Source organism: Somniosus microcephalus, chromosome 19 (genome assembly GCF_052327205.1).
Source record: "Somniosus microcephalus isolate GS21.2 chromosome 19, FLI_Smic_1.0, whole genome shotgun sequence".
NCBI classification, from domain to species: domain Eukaryota; kingdom Metazoa; phylum Chordata; class Chondrichthyes; order Squaliformes; family Somniosidae; genus Somniosus; species Somniosus microcephalus.
Window position 1 is genome coordinate 63,105,282 of NC_141005.1, and position 15,349 is coordinate 63,120,630.

Genomic DNA, 15,349 nt, shown 5'->3' on the forward strand with positions numbered 1-15,349 from the left:
TGCTCTTTATTTCTGAATTTATTGTATTTCTACATTTTTGGCATTTTTGTCTTTAATCTCGCAAGAAATGTGTGTTCTGCTGTCCTGTCTGTCAGTTCAGCGTGGATTTTGATTGGTGCTGGTTAGATCAGAGACCAAACTGTGGTGAAATATGCAAATGAGCAGGTGAATGCACCCAAAAGGCCCAAACTTTATGCAAATAATCAATTACTGTATGTAAATATATTCCTTTAAGCCATTTAAATTTACATAGAAAATAAGGAGCTTTGGCTGCTTGCATAATTAAGCAGGTTATACAAGTACATGGGAAGAGCTTGATTAACACTGAGCACTGGACATATCTTTGCACCATTGAAAATACACACTATTCTGTTGTGTGGTCTCAGCAAGCTAGATTTGCTGCACATTTTCTACCACTGGATATTACAAAGTAGAATTAGAGAAAGGCATAATCATCATTGAGCTTTACTGAACTAACAATGAGAATCAGCTCAATTTTAAAAAATTGCAATCTCTCTGTACTGAATACGTCTTATGTTTATTATTGTACTGTTGAGTTCTGCCCTGCCCTCGCGGGTTGGCGGTGATCTTCAGTGGGTGACCCAAGTGGTTTCATAAGAAGAGCACACTTCTAATTCTTGCACAATCCACCTGAGTTTTGTGGCTTTTTCCCCTTACTCAAGGTCTTACCCTGGTGGGAATAACGTCCCAGTGTTATCCTGCCTAAACAAGGGTCTTAAAATTTGAATCAAGAGGGAGTTGGAAATACCACCTGATCATCAAATGAGGGAACGTGGGCCCCACCCTATCTGATACAGAGCGCAATCCAGTTGCTTGTGAGTTCAACAAGTTGGCCAGTTGGCAAACATTTAAAATGGGACTCAGGGGCGAGTGCAGGGGATCCAGACATCCAGATAAAATAGTTACTTGGATCCAGTACTGAGATTATGGCATTATGCTTTAGCACCTTTAGATAGTAGGCTTTCACGTCGTCTACAGGTACCCACACCTAACCTCTTATTTACTACCAGGTCCACTTCCTACTTTTTACCTGTTGTTGAAGGGGAGGTGGTACCTCATAATTATTGTGTAGACCCTCAATGCAAGATGTAAATGAAAACATCTCCACCGAGATGGACTTCCTAAGCATATCATGCAAAATGGCAGCAATAGGGGTTGCCTCAGCACTAGTGAGAAGGCGAAAGTTCAAGGTGCCTTTCAACAGTTCTAATGGGAGGTAGCGGGATAGAGGTAACCATCATTGTCCCAAGATGCGGTCTACTTCATTTTATTGTGGCTGGATTAGCTTATTATAACAGTTAGAGAACCAGACATCTCAACAGCCTGTCCAACTGGGCAGGTTTCTGATTTGAAGGAGCTGGACAGTTCTGAAGCGATCCTGCTCAACCGAGACCTGTCCAAGGTACAGACACTTTAGCTGCAGAACTTGTGTTTAACCGTGAAGAGGAATCCACAGTGTCAGCTTCAAATTGAAGCAACAACAGATTGGATTTGAGTCAACCTGCTTCCCTCCTCCCAGAAAAAATATTTTACATTTCCAAGGTTCATAACCTTTGCTGACAGTAACTTTTCAAATGAGACTTTGCTGAGGGATAAGGATGCAAACCATAGGTGGTATCCTTGGTGTCAGGATGGGCGAATGTCTCAGAAAAGCTCCTTCTCTTCGCATTTCTTGGGAGAGGGGTTTACTGCATTTTCTTATAAAACTACCAGAACCATCTCAGATGTACAAGGGCCCCAGGTGTAGGCCCACTATCTACCCCGTGCAGCTTTGATGCAGTGCTTCATCCAGTCACTGACTGTTTACCAGCTAATGGTGCCCAGTGAACGCTTCACAAAATGTATCTAAATAGGGAAGCCTGGTGACTCAATCTGTAGAGTGCTGTCCTCCACCCTCACCTCCTGTGCAAGGGGCATGTATTTAAAATCCCCGTCTGAAGACATCTCAGCAAGGAGGAATTGTCGGAGGCACCTGTGCCATCCGTGGGGGAGGGTGAAAGACAAACCATGCTGCCCTCCTGGCTGAAGGAGGTAGTGAGAGGCACCAGAAGGGGACTGAAAATGGAAGGGACTAAAAGGAGACCCTGGGTGGGAGGGGGAGCACCCCAACACATTGTGGTAGCAGTTCATCAAACAACTTCAAAGCTTCCATTTCTTCCCAGAGGTGCGAGTCATCATCAGACCAACAATTGTAGCTTTCTCTTCAGCTCTCATTTCTCCTCAAGGTAGGATGGATTCAATCAGGGTAGACAGAGATAGTTCGACATTATTGATATGCAAATCTTAACAATATTACAAATATGTTACTAGTCAATCTCTTTTAAGTATAAACTGCAGATCTATACAACCTCAGTTTTATGTTCTAAACAGTTTAAATAATGCAAATATATACACGGTCTATTTGGGTACTTTTCTTTCCCACCAGTTATTCACAACCGCTGGTGGCAAGCTAATGCTCCCAACGCTCTACAAACCTAAAGGAAGTAACAAGCTACGTTTGTGCTGTGGCAAGTTAGATTCAGAGTCAAATACTGTACAACAGAGAACAAATCCTGCTGTTCAAAGGGCTGTAGAGCCATGGGTACAGTGGAATCTGTATATACATATTGGCCAATTACTCAATTTGGGTCTGTCCCCGTCAGTTAGTGGTGGGAGTCAAACTTCACTTGTTACAAACCAAGGAACCTTGAAGAAGGTCGATTCACAGAGGCTTCATTTGTTTGAGGTTGGGGTTTCTTAACTATGAGTTTGAAGGCTCCGTGAAGACTGGCGGAAATGAGTCGCACATTTCCCGGTCAAAAGGGCAGCCGTGCAGTCCTCTTCCAGGCTTGTCACAGCCTCTGAAGTTCTCGATAGTGACTGTGAGGAGGCATGGGGCGAGGAGAGGGGGGGAAATTCCCTCTTTGATCTTCTCTCATTTCCTGGGTGGACCATCTAGTCTCCACTCAGCCCCTCTTCTTGACAGTCCAGCTGACGGGTGAGAATTACTGTGTAGGAAACGGCAGGCACATCACAGCATAAATACATTGCGTCTTTAAAAGAAAATGTTATTCTGATAAGGCGTTTGCACCCCATCTATACATGATTGTAAGTGTATATCATGATTCCACTGTATACATAATGCAGAGGGGGCACGAGCACCTGGTTCAAGAGGGAAAACAGCCCAGGGAATTGCTTCTTATTCTTCATTCGGATTCTGGTTCCTGAAAACGACTCGCGTGCAAATGCTCAGCAGACTGCAGGGATTGCCAAGTCATTAGTACATGCTCTCTGTGGTCCGTTACTTTTCCCACAGCTCGTTTCCATTACAAACCAGCAGGTAACTCTCCAATTGCCCGTCTTCACCTATCGCTAGTCGGTCCAATTTGATGTCCAACAGCAATGTGTCAACCAAGCTACAGAACTCCTTCGGATCTGTGAGGAGAGGTCAGGGTTCACACTGGATATGAAGGATTTCAGAAGAAGGGGTGTTTGGAAGGGCCTGTAATTGCGGGAGTTCAAATGTCACGGAAATGTGCCAAGGGGTGGCCTCCTGCTTGTGTGAAATTAACTAAATTCTCCAGCTGAGAGCTTTCAATCACAATCAACAATCTACCATTAATAAAGTGCCTTCAATATAGAAAAAAAATGTCCCAAAGTGCTTCGAGGAGTACAAATGGACGCCAAGCAGAAGTTGGGAGGGGGGGGTAAGTTAGGTGACCAAAGGCATCGTCAAGTAGGTAAGTTTGCAGAAGGTTTTTAAAGGAGAGGAAAGAGGTGGGAAGTGGGACAAGTATTCCAGAAGGTAGGGTCAAAACTGACAAAAAGCTCTACCACTGGTGGAGGAACAAATGGCTCATAACAGGGAATACAGATGGAGGAAGTTACAGAGACAGTGCATCCCACTTATGTTTTTGTGGATCCGAATTACTCTTCCTTAATCATCAGCAGATACTTAGCCTGCCTGGGGATTTAATTTAAAAGGAAAATTAGTGCTTGGACACATGATTAGAGGCACAGAATTACAATGATTTAAATTGGTCAGCATTACTCTTCAAAAATGTCTATTGTCCAGAATTGGGCTCAATCCTAAATGTTATAGAGAGGCAACCATAGACCTATCAGTCTTTCTCTGTCACTGCCTGTTGTCCTGTTAAAAGCTTCTGACCTACTGGTTGGAAGCAGACATCTTATGTAGAAGGCTTCCTCTGTGATTTTATAATTGGGGATTTCCAACCACAATACAAGACCTCTGTTCATGGTATCACTGTGGCAGGACTTCATGATGTCATCAGTGCCACACAAAATATCTCCCAACAGTCATAAAGCACAAAACACAGCAACAATAGAATCAAGAGACCGACTCGGCCAATTCGGATAATCTTTTCCTGCTTAGGAATTTACGGCTTAGGAATTTACGATCCAACGAATGGCTTATACTCTTAATCTTCTCTTTATTTCTGGGTTCTGCCTTGGTCCTGCTGCTCTGCTACCAGACTTCTCCCCGTGGCCCCCTCAGCCAGCTCCCAATAGGTACTCAACATCAACCCTCCAACCCCCCTCCCTGGGGAGATTCTGCCATCCCTGCACATGACGGAGATTGGGAGCTGAGCAGAGCAGGGGAGTGAACTTGCCTCTTCTTGTCCTCTGGCCCATATAATGGTGGTCGAACAAGGATTCACCACCAGCAGCTGTACAGGGCTGTGCTGCTGCTTAATCACAAGATTCAGTAAGCAGGCACCTTCTCGAAGTAGACTTTAAGTCTTGCTTGATCTATTCGTATGGATTAGAAGGGAGAAATCAAGTTGCCAGGCAGCAAGTCCTACCCTCATACAAAATGCTGGTTCAGCAATAGTTCAGGATACTGGGAGCACATGGCGACCTGTAGTGTCAGGGACCTAGCAGCCTATGTTGGGTGTGTGTGGTGGAAAGTTGGGCTAATCCATTAAAGCTAATGAGGGAGAGAAGAACGCTGATGATACATCTGTAGTTAGGGCAAGTGATTCGGTGTGATAAACCAAGCAAATCTCTACACTTACATCTTGTAATGTGATTTGCTGCCTGACCACTGCAATTATGCAATGAAGTCCCAGAAGCATGAAAATGTTAGGTTCTAAGCAATCTAAAGGGTAACAGATCAATTGACCTACTTATAACCCAACCAAGGTTAAGATATGGGACAACATTCTAGAAACCCTGGCTGGAATGATCTACGCTTCACCCTCCACAAGCGTATTTCACAGATTCTGTAAAGATAGTTTTTATTCTTATTTCAAGTCCCACGATGCCTTGTAGAAGACCCTTTCCCTCTCGGCTGCTGGTGTACGTTTCTACATCTACGTCTTTTGATTCTATGAGCGTTGCTGTCTCTTGATGCCAAGACCGTCAGGACCCCATGTCGGATCCCCATGGGATACTGAACAAGCCCAGTCTGCGTCCTAACACAGGATGCCTGCCGTCAAACACCTCTGCCAGTGATCTGTGCTATTCATTTTGTTTAAATAGTAAAATCTAACTACAGCTGACTATTATTTAAAAATAAAATCTCTGGTCAGGGAAACGTTGTGGTAACTAATGGTCATCTCCTTTACACCCAAATGTACGGATCATATCTAACACTTTGGGCGGTGGGGGGGGGTGGGTGGGGGGTTATGTGTTCAAATACTGGTGCTCATGCCCACTCCCCAAGCAACCCATCGCTTTTACTCCCCGGACATCCTTAGGCTAACAACTGTCTGTGGGTCTTCAGCGGTGCGTATCCTTGTCTGGGGGGGGGGGGGTTGGTGTTCATTTGCATTGATGTTGTCTGTACCAGAAAGCTGCCCTGTATGTTTCCGCTGTTCTGAGTTCCACATTGGAGGCTCGCGGCACTCCTTTCCTCTCCCGCAGGTGACTGGGGAGACGCTGAAGTCCATTGGGCCGGAGTCGACGGTGCTCAGAAGATATCTGGGCACAGCTTCCAGTCGCCTGTCTCCTTGGACTCCCAGTAACCACCTTTGTAAACGTACTCCTCCTCTCTGGTGATGGGGTCCTCTTTCTTCTCAAACCACACCGGCTGGTAGGCTTCATGTTCCCTGCCTGTAAAAGAAAGACTTGCATTTAGACAGCGCCTCAAACTCAGGACGTCCCAGAGCGCTTCACAGCCAATGAAGCACTTTTGAAGTGTAGGTAATGTTGTAATGTAGGAAACACAACAGCCAATTTGCACACAGCAAGGTCCCACAAACAGCAATGACCAAGTTTTTTGGTAATGTTGGTCGAGAGATAAATATTGGGAGAACTCCCATTGCGCTTCTTCGAAAAGTGGCGTGCGATCTTTCACGACCACCTGAGGGGGCAGGCGGGGCTTCGGTTTAACGTATCTGAAAGATGGCACCAACGACAGTGCAGCACTCCCTCAGCACTGCACTAAAGTGCCATCCTAGATTATGTGCTCAAGTCCCTGGAGTGGGACTTGAACCCACAACCTTCTGACTCAGGCGAGAGTGCTCCCCACTGAGCTATGACTAACACAGAGAGTCAAAGTTCCTTCTACACCCCTCTGGCAATAAGTCCCTTCCCAATATTGGGAGCACACCCTCTTTCCTCAGTGTGATTTTTCCCTTTTCCCCTAATCTCAATGTCCACTGCTGAGGTGACTGGGTGAATGAATTGTCCCTTGTCTGTGGACTGTTTTGCACTCGAAGCCTGATTCTGCTGGGAGATGGATTGGTGCCTCCTATACTCATTTCATTGTTGTCCACTGACGGCTATCGAAGGCGAAGCTGGATTCAAGCCCTGGTGCCAAAGGTGAAAGGTCAGAGTTCTGCCTCACAGCGCCATCCAGATCCACAACTAAGGCACTCGGTGCTCACCTTCCTCCAGAGCTTCGACCGCCTCCGCCTCCCTTAAGCGCCGCACGGCTCTCTGCTTCTCCTCCAACCGCTGCTTCTCCACGTTTGCCTCCTCCCACTCGCCGTTCTCCATCAGGCGTTGATCCGGTCGCAGGCGGCTGTCGGTCGGTGCCGTCCCACTCTCCACTTCGTTCAGGGTCAACGCCAGCTCGGAGAAGTAGTACATGTTCTCTGCATTGTCGCTGCAACAGAAGGACAGACTGTTACTGTTCCTCCGAGTGGAGCAGCCAGATGTATTGGCTTTGGAAAGGGGCTGCAGTGCAGATCCACCAGAATGGTACCAGGGCTTAAAGGGTTAAATTAAGAGGACACGTTCCATAACTTGGCCTAGTGAGTCTAGACAGTTGAAGGGTGATTTAATCGATGTATTTAAAATGATTAAGGGATTCGATAGTGCAGATACAGAAAAACTATTACCTCTAGCGGGGGAATCCAGAACAAGAGGACATAATGTTAAAATTAGAGCTCGGTCATTCAGGACTGAAATCAGGAGGCACTTCTTCACACAAAGGGTAGTGGAAATCCGGAACTCGCTCCCCCCAAGTGGATGCTGGGTCAATTTAAATTTTCAAGACTGAAATCAATAGATTTTTGTTGGGTTAGAGTATCAAGGGATATGAAGCAAAGGCAGGTCAATGGAGTTGAGGTTCAGATCAGCCACAATTGAATTGAATGGCAGAGCGAGCTCGAGGGGCCGAATGGCCGACTCCTGTTCCTATGTTCCTAACACCCATCTAGGCCTCAGGTCACACAGTGTGTGGTATCGCTGTGGCTGGAGGTGCCTTTGCATGTCCCTAAAAATAGCAATGACTTAGCGGATGTATAAAGCGCAAGAGCAACTTACATTTAATAGCACCTTTAACACAGAAAATGGCCCAGGGTGCTTTACAGAAAAGGGACAAAATAAAGGAATGAATAGCGAGCCATGTGTGGGAGGTTGAAAAGATATTTTCTGAGGTATATAAAAATGGATAGAAGATGAGATTATGGGGGGGAATTGCAATGTGTGGGGCTGAGGCGGCTGAAGGCTCTACCACCAATGATGGGGCCACAGGAGGGCAGGATGGACAGAGTTGAAGGACCGAAGGGCGCAGGAGGGGACGCAAGGCTGGAGGAGACTACAGAAATAGGGTGGGTCAAGGTCACGGAGCGACCATGACAAATTCAATCTCTTAGGGACGGGGAGACAGTGAGCACGGAAGCATTGGATGAGCAGGACTTAGTGAGTAACAGGGTAGAGCCAGCTGAATTTTGAACGAAGTTATGGAGGGTGAAGGATAGGAGACTGGCAAGTAAGATATTGGAGAAAGCAAGAGGTGCCAAAGGGTGGATAAGGGTTTCACTGGCATTGGGGGCTCGGTAGGAGCAGAGGCGGGCAACGATGAAGTAAGTGGTCTCAATGTTGAATAGGATGTGATGTGGTGTTTGAAGATCTGAGTGGCCTCTTCTCCCAAGTGCACCGATTCACACTGCGTTTTGTTTTCTCTGGACCCTCATCCATGTGTGATCCCAGGCAGTGAACGGTTACAGGCCACAGAATAGAGTTATCACAACCAAGCCTGAACAGACCTTACCCAATGTCCACATATTCACACTTTGTGAGGCGGTGGGCGCGTGGTCAGTAAATAGTGATCAAGGGTAGGGGGCAATCTGGGATGACTTTGCCTTCTAGGTAAAGACTAAATGTTGCAGCCCAACTGCTACCCTGACTGAGATCATTTAATTCTGCACAAGAAACTGACCTACTTGTAATGGTCTGCATGGCTTAGTATACACTGGGCCTTTGCCCACTAGGCCATTGGGGTATCCCTAGGAAAGCAGTTTCATGCTGGTCCATCAGTTCCTGTTTGATCCCTTGTATCATTTTGTAACCAACGACGACATAATTATCTCGTGCGGTTCAATGGTGCACTCCGCATGACTGAGATGGTGGACAGACCAACTAACTTTCAAACCTCTGCGCAGTTGTAGCTGCAAGTGGAAGGAAGATTGTGAAAGGGTTAATCGTCTCTGCTGGGGACAGGTTGTCCAGTGGCTCACTGTAACCGGGTAGAAACAGGTGTGTGGGTCAATGTGGAGAATCGGATCATAGAATCTTACAGCAGAGAAGGAGGCCATTCAACCAATCGTGCCTGTGTGGCTGTTACAGATGGGGGTTTGTCCGGAATTGGAGATAGTGTGAATTGCTGCATTCGGATGACGTTTGACAGATCTATATTGCGCAGTCAGCTTGTGAAGTCAGCAGCCAATACTCACGGAAGGGCGTACTTCCTCCACAGCACTTTGGGTGGGAGAGTCTGGTAGACGGTTTTCTGTCTGCCCTCGGAGCTGGTCCCACCTTGACTGCTCTGCACAACCTTTGCAAACTCCATCTTCTCGTCCCATGTCCCCGACAGGATGTAGTTGGCTTTGCCTCCTGGGTCTGTCACCACGCCCGTTACCTGATTGCACCAAGAGAAAAATGTCCTTTTATCACGTTACACAGGACTTCCCCAAACTCAGAGAGAGAGGAGATCTTCACTGCCTCAGTCTAGTCATCCCATCACTCGCTATCATACAGTTTCTTCATATTTTGATGCTGCACAGCCTATGGAATGAAAGCTGACAGGAGGTGGTAACTCTATAGACAGACACTCCTACAAATCCTGCCTGTACTGTTACACACAGGACCTACCCATCCAGTTCTAACTGTACCATCATTGCATGGTATGCGCAACATTCCTCCTGTATCACCTCAGATAGCAACTTGCTCACAGACTTCCTCCTGTACCATCACCAATAAATGCCTAGGAACTTCAGTGAGCATGGGCTATGGTCATTCGGCCCATTAAGTCCATTGAAAGCTCAATATAAATACTCTGTGAGCCAAGAATAATTAAGCAATACCTTCGCATCTCCACTATGTGAAGCAGTTGAGGCATTTAAGGGGAAGCTAGATAATTATATGAGGGAGAAAGCAATAGAAGGATATGGTGATAGGGGTTAGATGAAGTTGGGTAGGAGGAGGCTCGTGTGGAAGAAAAATGATGACAGCCTTAAAGATTTTATAGTGAGTGATGACTCGTCTCAGCATGCTTGGGGCCAAAATGATCTCAACCTATTCGCAAACTTTAAATGGGTAAAAAGCTATTGCAACAACATATCAGTTGGGTAAAACTAACCTGTCTCATGACGGTCTAAACCCAGCTCACGGTCTCTATTAACGGGTAAACAATCCAACACTTGGTGAATTCTGCTTTACAATGATAGGAAGGGCCGACATCGAAGGTTTAATTGAAAGATCAGTGCACAAGATTCTCAAAGCTTGAGCTACATACCAGGTTAAGAATATTTCAGTAAACAATCCGTGGGTGTTGTCCGGGTCTCCCGGCGTATCTCCGGTGGGAGACTGAAGGAGCCATCGGAGTAATGGCATAAACGGCTGTTCACTAGGGGGTTCCACCAGTCCTCCCCGGGCGTTACGTTGGGAGGCCTGGAGAACCTGCCTGGGATTCCAGGGCCCTGCTCACCTGAGGCTTATGAATTGTCTAGTCGTGTACTCATGGCACAAGTCAATCGGCAACGAGAAACCCAACATCAATCATAAATGACCAGAGCTTTGCTCCTCTTTGCTCAGTTGAGTCTCCTTGTTGCGCACACCATTAACAGTGGAGAGGAATCAGGTAACCTGCCCCTGGCCCTCACTAATGTCTCTCAAACTGACTGCGGGGAGCAGCTCCCTTGGTGGAATAGCTTCCCTCTGTACGTCTGTAGGCAGAACCCAGCTGAGCCATGAATTGGGGCTTTTACATTGGCCTTTAGTAAACAATTAAATATCTTAGTGATTCGGATAATCCTTGTGTGTTAGTGAAACAAGGAGTAGGATATTCCTGCCTCTCCCATTCCCTCCTTTCTGCTCAAATTTTCACTAAGCATTTCCACACAACAGGGCGGTGGAAACAGATTCAATAATAACTTTTTCAAACGGGAATTGGATATACACTTGTAAAGGAAAACATTGCAGGGCTAGAGGGGAGGTGCAGGGGACTCACTGGGCAGCTCTTTCACAGAGCTGGCACAAACACGATGGGCTGAATGGCCGCCTTCTGCGCTGTCCGATTCTCTGAACAGCCTTCAGCCAGAGAGTGAGCAAGATGATCTCCTAAGATCAGACATCCTCTCCACCTTCCCCCCACCCTCCCAGAGCACTTGAATTTCTCCTGGAAATGCCTGGAGGTAGCAAACTGGCTCCAAATGGAGGGGGAAGAGGGGGAGAAATTTACTGGAGAATAGACAAATGGGGGGGAAGGTTAGAATCTACACGAAGGGAGCCCGAACGGCCTAAATGAAAACCAAGCTTGCACAGAGACAACAACCCCTGCCCCAGCAAGCATTGCAGCAGGTCCACACGCAGCGAGAAAGACTTTATACGGAACCACACAGTTCACATCTTTCAATAATGTACCTTTAATTAAAATAGTAATGCATCATTTTTGGTGACAATCACCAAGACTCTATGAACTTTGTACACGTGTACTGAACAATTCGGAAATAAGTTAGAACCAAGAGAAAAGTTTAAAAAAAACCACACTTATTTAACAGTTACCATCAAAGTAAAGGTTCCCAGCTTTCAGCTGAAATTTTCCTCAATACAGGGGCAGAACAGAGGTGGCACTCACCTTCCTGGCACTGTCCCGCGAGAAGTAGCTGTAGGGACTGAACTTGAGTTGACACTTGTCCTTCGTCTTGTTATTCACGATATCGATCTCTCCTGACTGAAGGACAGAGAGCACGATTATACATAGAATCTGCACCAAACTTCTAACAAAATATCAATGCTGTTGATTGATGTCCTGCAGTTGAGCGAGAATTGGATCTGGTTTAATAATCTGTCAGAGGGCATTTATAATGATTAGCAACATAGATTCAAAGATTACCTGCCCTAGTCCAGTCCACAGAGAGACAGAGCTCTGGGAGTCCCATTCACTCATTTAATAAATGGGACTGATCACAGACTGTGCTGCTGCCGTCACTGGTTCTTCTAAATGTCTGGTTTTGAACTGTATGGTGAGTGAGTGGGCTGTCCGGAGATTTCAAAAATAAAAACAGGATAAAGGTCTGATTTTAATTTAAAAATACATTTTTCCACTTACTTCTATGTTTATTTATATGGAAACACTGGTCATCAATATATTTAATGCACTTTCATCATGATTAGAACACAAAGCTTGGCCCGAATCCCCAGTTCCACTTAGTTTCAGACTTGGCAAAAGGTGGTAATTATAGAGACCAGTGTTAATATTGCGGACTGGAGCTGGGTTTACTAAACCCTGTCTAAGTGTAGCCTAGACTTCCTTTAAACAGTATTTCATAATGAACCGGATTTATAAAGTTGGACCTGCCCTGTTCTGTAGTGAAATCTGGGTCTGTGCTGTCACATGCTAAGGGTTTTTACATTAGTTCAGAAGAACACAAGAACATAAGAAATAGTAGCTGGAGTCAGCCCCACGAGCTTGCTCCGCCATACGGCCCCTCGAGCCTGCTCCACCATACGGCCCCTTGAGCCTGCTCCGCCATTCAGTAAGATCATGGTTGATCTTCAACCTCAACTCCACTTTCCCGCCCGATCCCCCACGAGTCCAAAAATCTATCTATCTCAGCCTTGAATATCTCTTAGGCCGTCCCTCAGAGCCGAGGATGACTTGCTTCCACATTAAAAATGAGTTCGCAGATGACTGATGAGTTCAATGTGGGACCTACAGTCTCTGTCACAGGTTGGGGCAGACGGTGGTTGAAGGGGCGGGTGGGTGGGGTGCTTGGGTTGATGTGCGCTCCTTGCGCTCGGCTTCCACTTGCTCCCGGCGAAGAGACTCGAGGTGTTCGGCACCTTCCCGGATGCTTCTCCTCCACTTTGTGCGGTCTTAGGCCAGGGATTCCCAGGTGTCGGAGGGGATGTTGCACTTTTTCGAGGAGGCTTTCAGGGTGTCCTTGAAGCGTTTCCTCTGCCCACCTGGGGCTCTCTTGCCGTGCCGGAGCTCAGAGCAGAGCGCTTGTTTTGGGAGTCTTGTATCGGGCATGCGGACAATGTGACACGTCCATCGGAGCTGATCAAGCGTGGTTAAAGCTTCGATGCTGGGGATGTTGGCCTGAGCAAGAACACTGATGTTGGTGCGTCTATCCTGCCAATGGATTTGCAGGATCTTGCGGAGGCAGCATTGGTGGTACCTCTCCAGTGCTTTGAGGTGCCTGCTGTACATGGTCCATGTCTCTGAGGCATACAGCAGGGCGGGTATTACTACTGCTCTGTAGACCATGAGCTTAGTGTTGGGTTTGAGGTCCTGGTCTTCAAACACTCTCTTCCTCAGGCAACCGAAGGCTGCATTGGCACACTGAAGGCGGTGTTGGACTTCATCATCGACGTCTGCCCTTGTTGACAGTAGGCTCCCGAGGTATGGAAAGTGGTCCACGTTGTCCAAGACCTTGTCGTGGATTTTGATAATCGGGGGGCAGTACTGTGTGGCGGGGGCAGGTTGGTAGAGGACCTTTGTCTTACGGATGTTTAGTGTAAGGCCCATGCTCTTGTATGCTTTGGTGAAGGTGTTGACGATGGTTTGGAGTTCGACCTCCGAGTGAGCGCAGACGCAAGCGTCGTCTGCATATTGTAATTAGACGACAGAGGATGGGACGACCTTGGATCTGGACTGGAGGCGATGGAGGTTGAACAGTTTCCCGTATACTCAACAACTCAGTATCCACAGCCCTTTGGAGTAGAGAATTCCAAAGATTCACAACCCCGAATGAAGAAATTCCTCCTTATCTCAGTCTTAAATGGACGACACCTTATCCTGAGACTATGCCCCCTAGTTCTAGACTCTCCAGCCGGGAGAAACAACCTCTCAGCATCTACCCTGTCAATCCCCCTCCGAATCTTATATCAGAATCATAATACGAACATATGAAAATGACAGGCAGGAAAAGGTCAGCTGATCCATCAAGACTGCCCCACACTCATGATGGTTGGAGCATCACGACTAGACACTTCCTACCCGCTCCGCAGCCATGTAATGTCCTGGGAGAGGCAAAAAAGCAGAGGAAAAGCCCAGGGCCAATAAGGGAAAAATTAATCTGGAAAATTCCTCCATGACCCCCCTCAGGCTTTGACCAAGGAACAGAGCTGTCTCCTTGCTCTAATGTAGAACACTTATCCCATCTCTTCTTCAACTGATGCCGAGACCACTAATGCAGTGCTGACTGAGATGTAGATTGTGACCAAGGGCATAAAGAGCGAGCACAGTCCTACCCACCCTCCCAACACAATACAATTTCTACAACGTATGTGAGTGTGTTTTGTACCTTTAATTCTTCCCTTATTCTCCCAGCTCTGCTCTCCTGAAGCCAGCAATTGATGCTGGGCTATTCCTTTGGGGGATAGGGGGGAGTGGGGGGAGAAATCACAGCCAAACCCAATCATGTCCTCACCCAACATCCAAACAAACGCACTTTCCAGCAAAAGTCTGAGGGCATCAGGCCCAGTTAAAACACCCATCGCTGCTCACCTGAGATCAGCTGACTCAGTTCAGACCAAGCATTGCACCGTGCTTAGCTCTACCTGGCCAACATGCATTGCATAGAGCAATTGGGAAGCAGTGGGTTAGTCTAGTGGACTTTTTTAAAAATTTGGTATGTGTTGAGGGTTATGGTCATGGAACATAGGGACAGGAGTAGACCATTCAGCCCCTGGGCCTGTTCTGCCATTCAATTAGATCTTGCCTGATCTGCACCTCATTTATCCACCTTAGCTCCATATCCCTTGATACTCTTGCCTAACAAAACTCTTATCGATCTCAGTCTTGAACGCTTCAATTGTCCCAGCATCCACATCCTTTTGGGTACGAAAATCCCAAATTTCTACTACCACTTGTGTGAAAAAGTGTTTCCTGATTTCCCTCCTGAACGGCCTAGCTCTAATTTTAAGATTATATCCCCCATCAGAGGAAATATAGTTTCTCTGTATCTACTTTATTGAACACTTTCCACATTTTAAATACCTCAATCTCCTAAACTCAAGGGACTACAAGCCAAGTTTATGTAACCTGTCCTCATAATTTAACCCTCTGAGCACCGGTATCATGGGGCTGGCTCAGTTTGTACTTTGTTATAATGAAAACAAGTGTGCATGCAGCCACCTTCCTACCTGGGGCAGGGTGAATGCCTCCTATTCCCATTGTTAGTTAACGGAGGGACCCTTTCCCCCGGTGCAATGACCCTTCCGTACCTCCTTGAATTTCCCCACTCTCAACTCGAAGTAGTTTATTTCTGGCCTGAGCCCCGGTAGAGAGTTTGAAAGAGCTCATCACTAACCTGATCGATCCACAGCTTGCCCACAATGATGTTGTGCACTGTGGAGGTGACCTTCCTCCACACATAGTGGTTGCCCCCACAGTGGAACTGTAAGTGAATAGCACCTGTGGGACAAG

The 15,349-nt window shown here is 46.8% G+C and overlaps 1 protein-coding gene across 6 annotated transcripts in view; it reads right to left on the reverse strand.

Moving 5' to 3' along the window:
• LOC147104527 (oxysterol-binding protein 2-like) overlaps nucleotides 1–15,349 on the reverse strand; it is a 461,946-nt gene continuing 446,597 nt past the window's right edge. For all 6 annotated transcript variants that reach the window (XM_085961904.1, XM_085961902.1, XM_085961900.1 and 3 more), the window contains 5 exons: nucleotides 15,234–15,337; nucleotides 11,552–11,647; nucleotides 9,150–9,334; nucleotides 6,855–7,075; nucleotides 1–6,078 (listed from right to left, as the gene is read on the reverse strand). In XM_085961904.1, coding sequence (XP_085818030.1) covers nucleotides 5,936–6,078; nucleotides 6,855–7,075; nucleotides 9,150–9,334; nucleotides 11,552–11,647; nucleotides 15,234–15,337 — 749 coding nt within the window. In that variant the 3' untranslated portion in view covers nucleotides 1–5,935. The remainder of the gene's footprint in view (nucleotides 6,079–6,854; nucleotides 7,076–9,149; nucleotides 9,335–11,551; nucleotides 11,648–15,233; nucleotides 15,338–15,349) is intronic.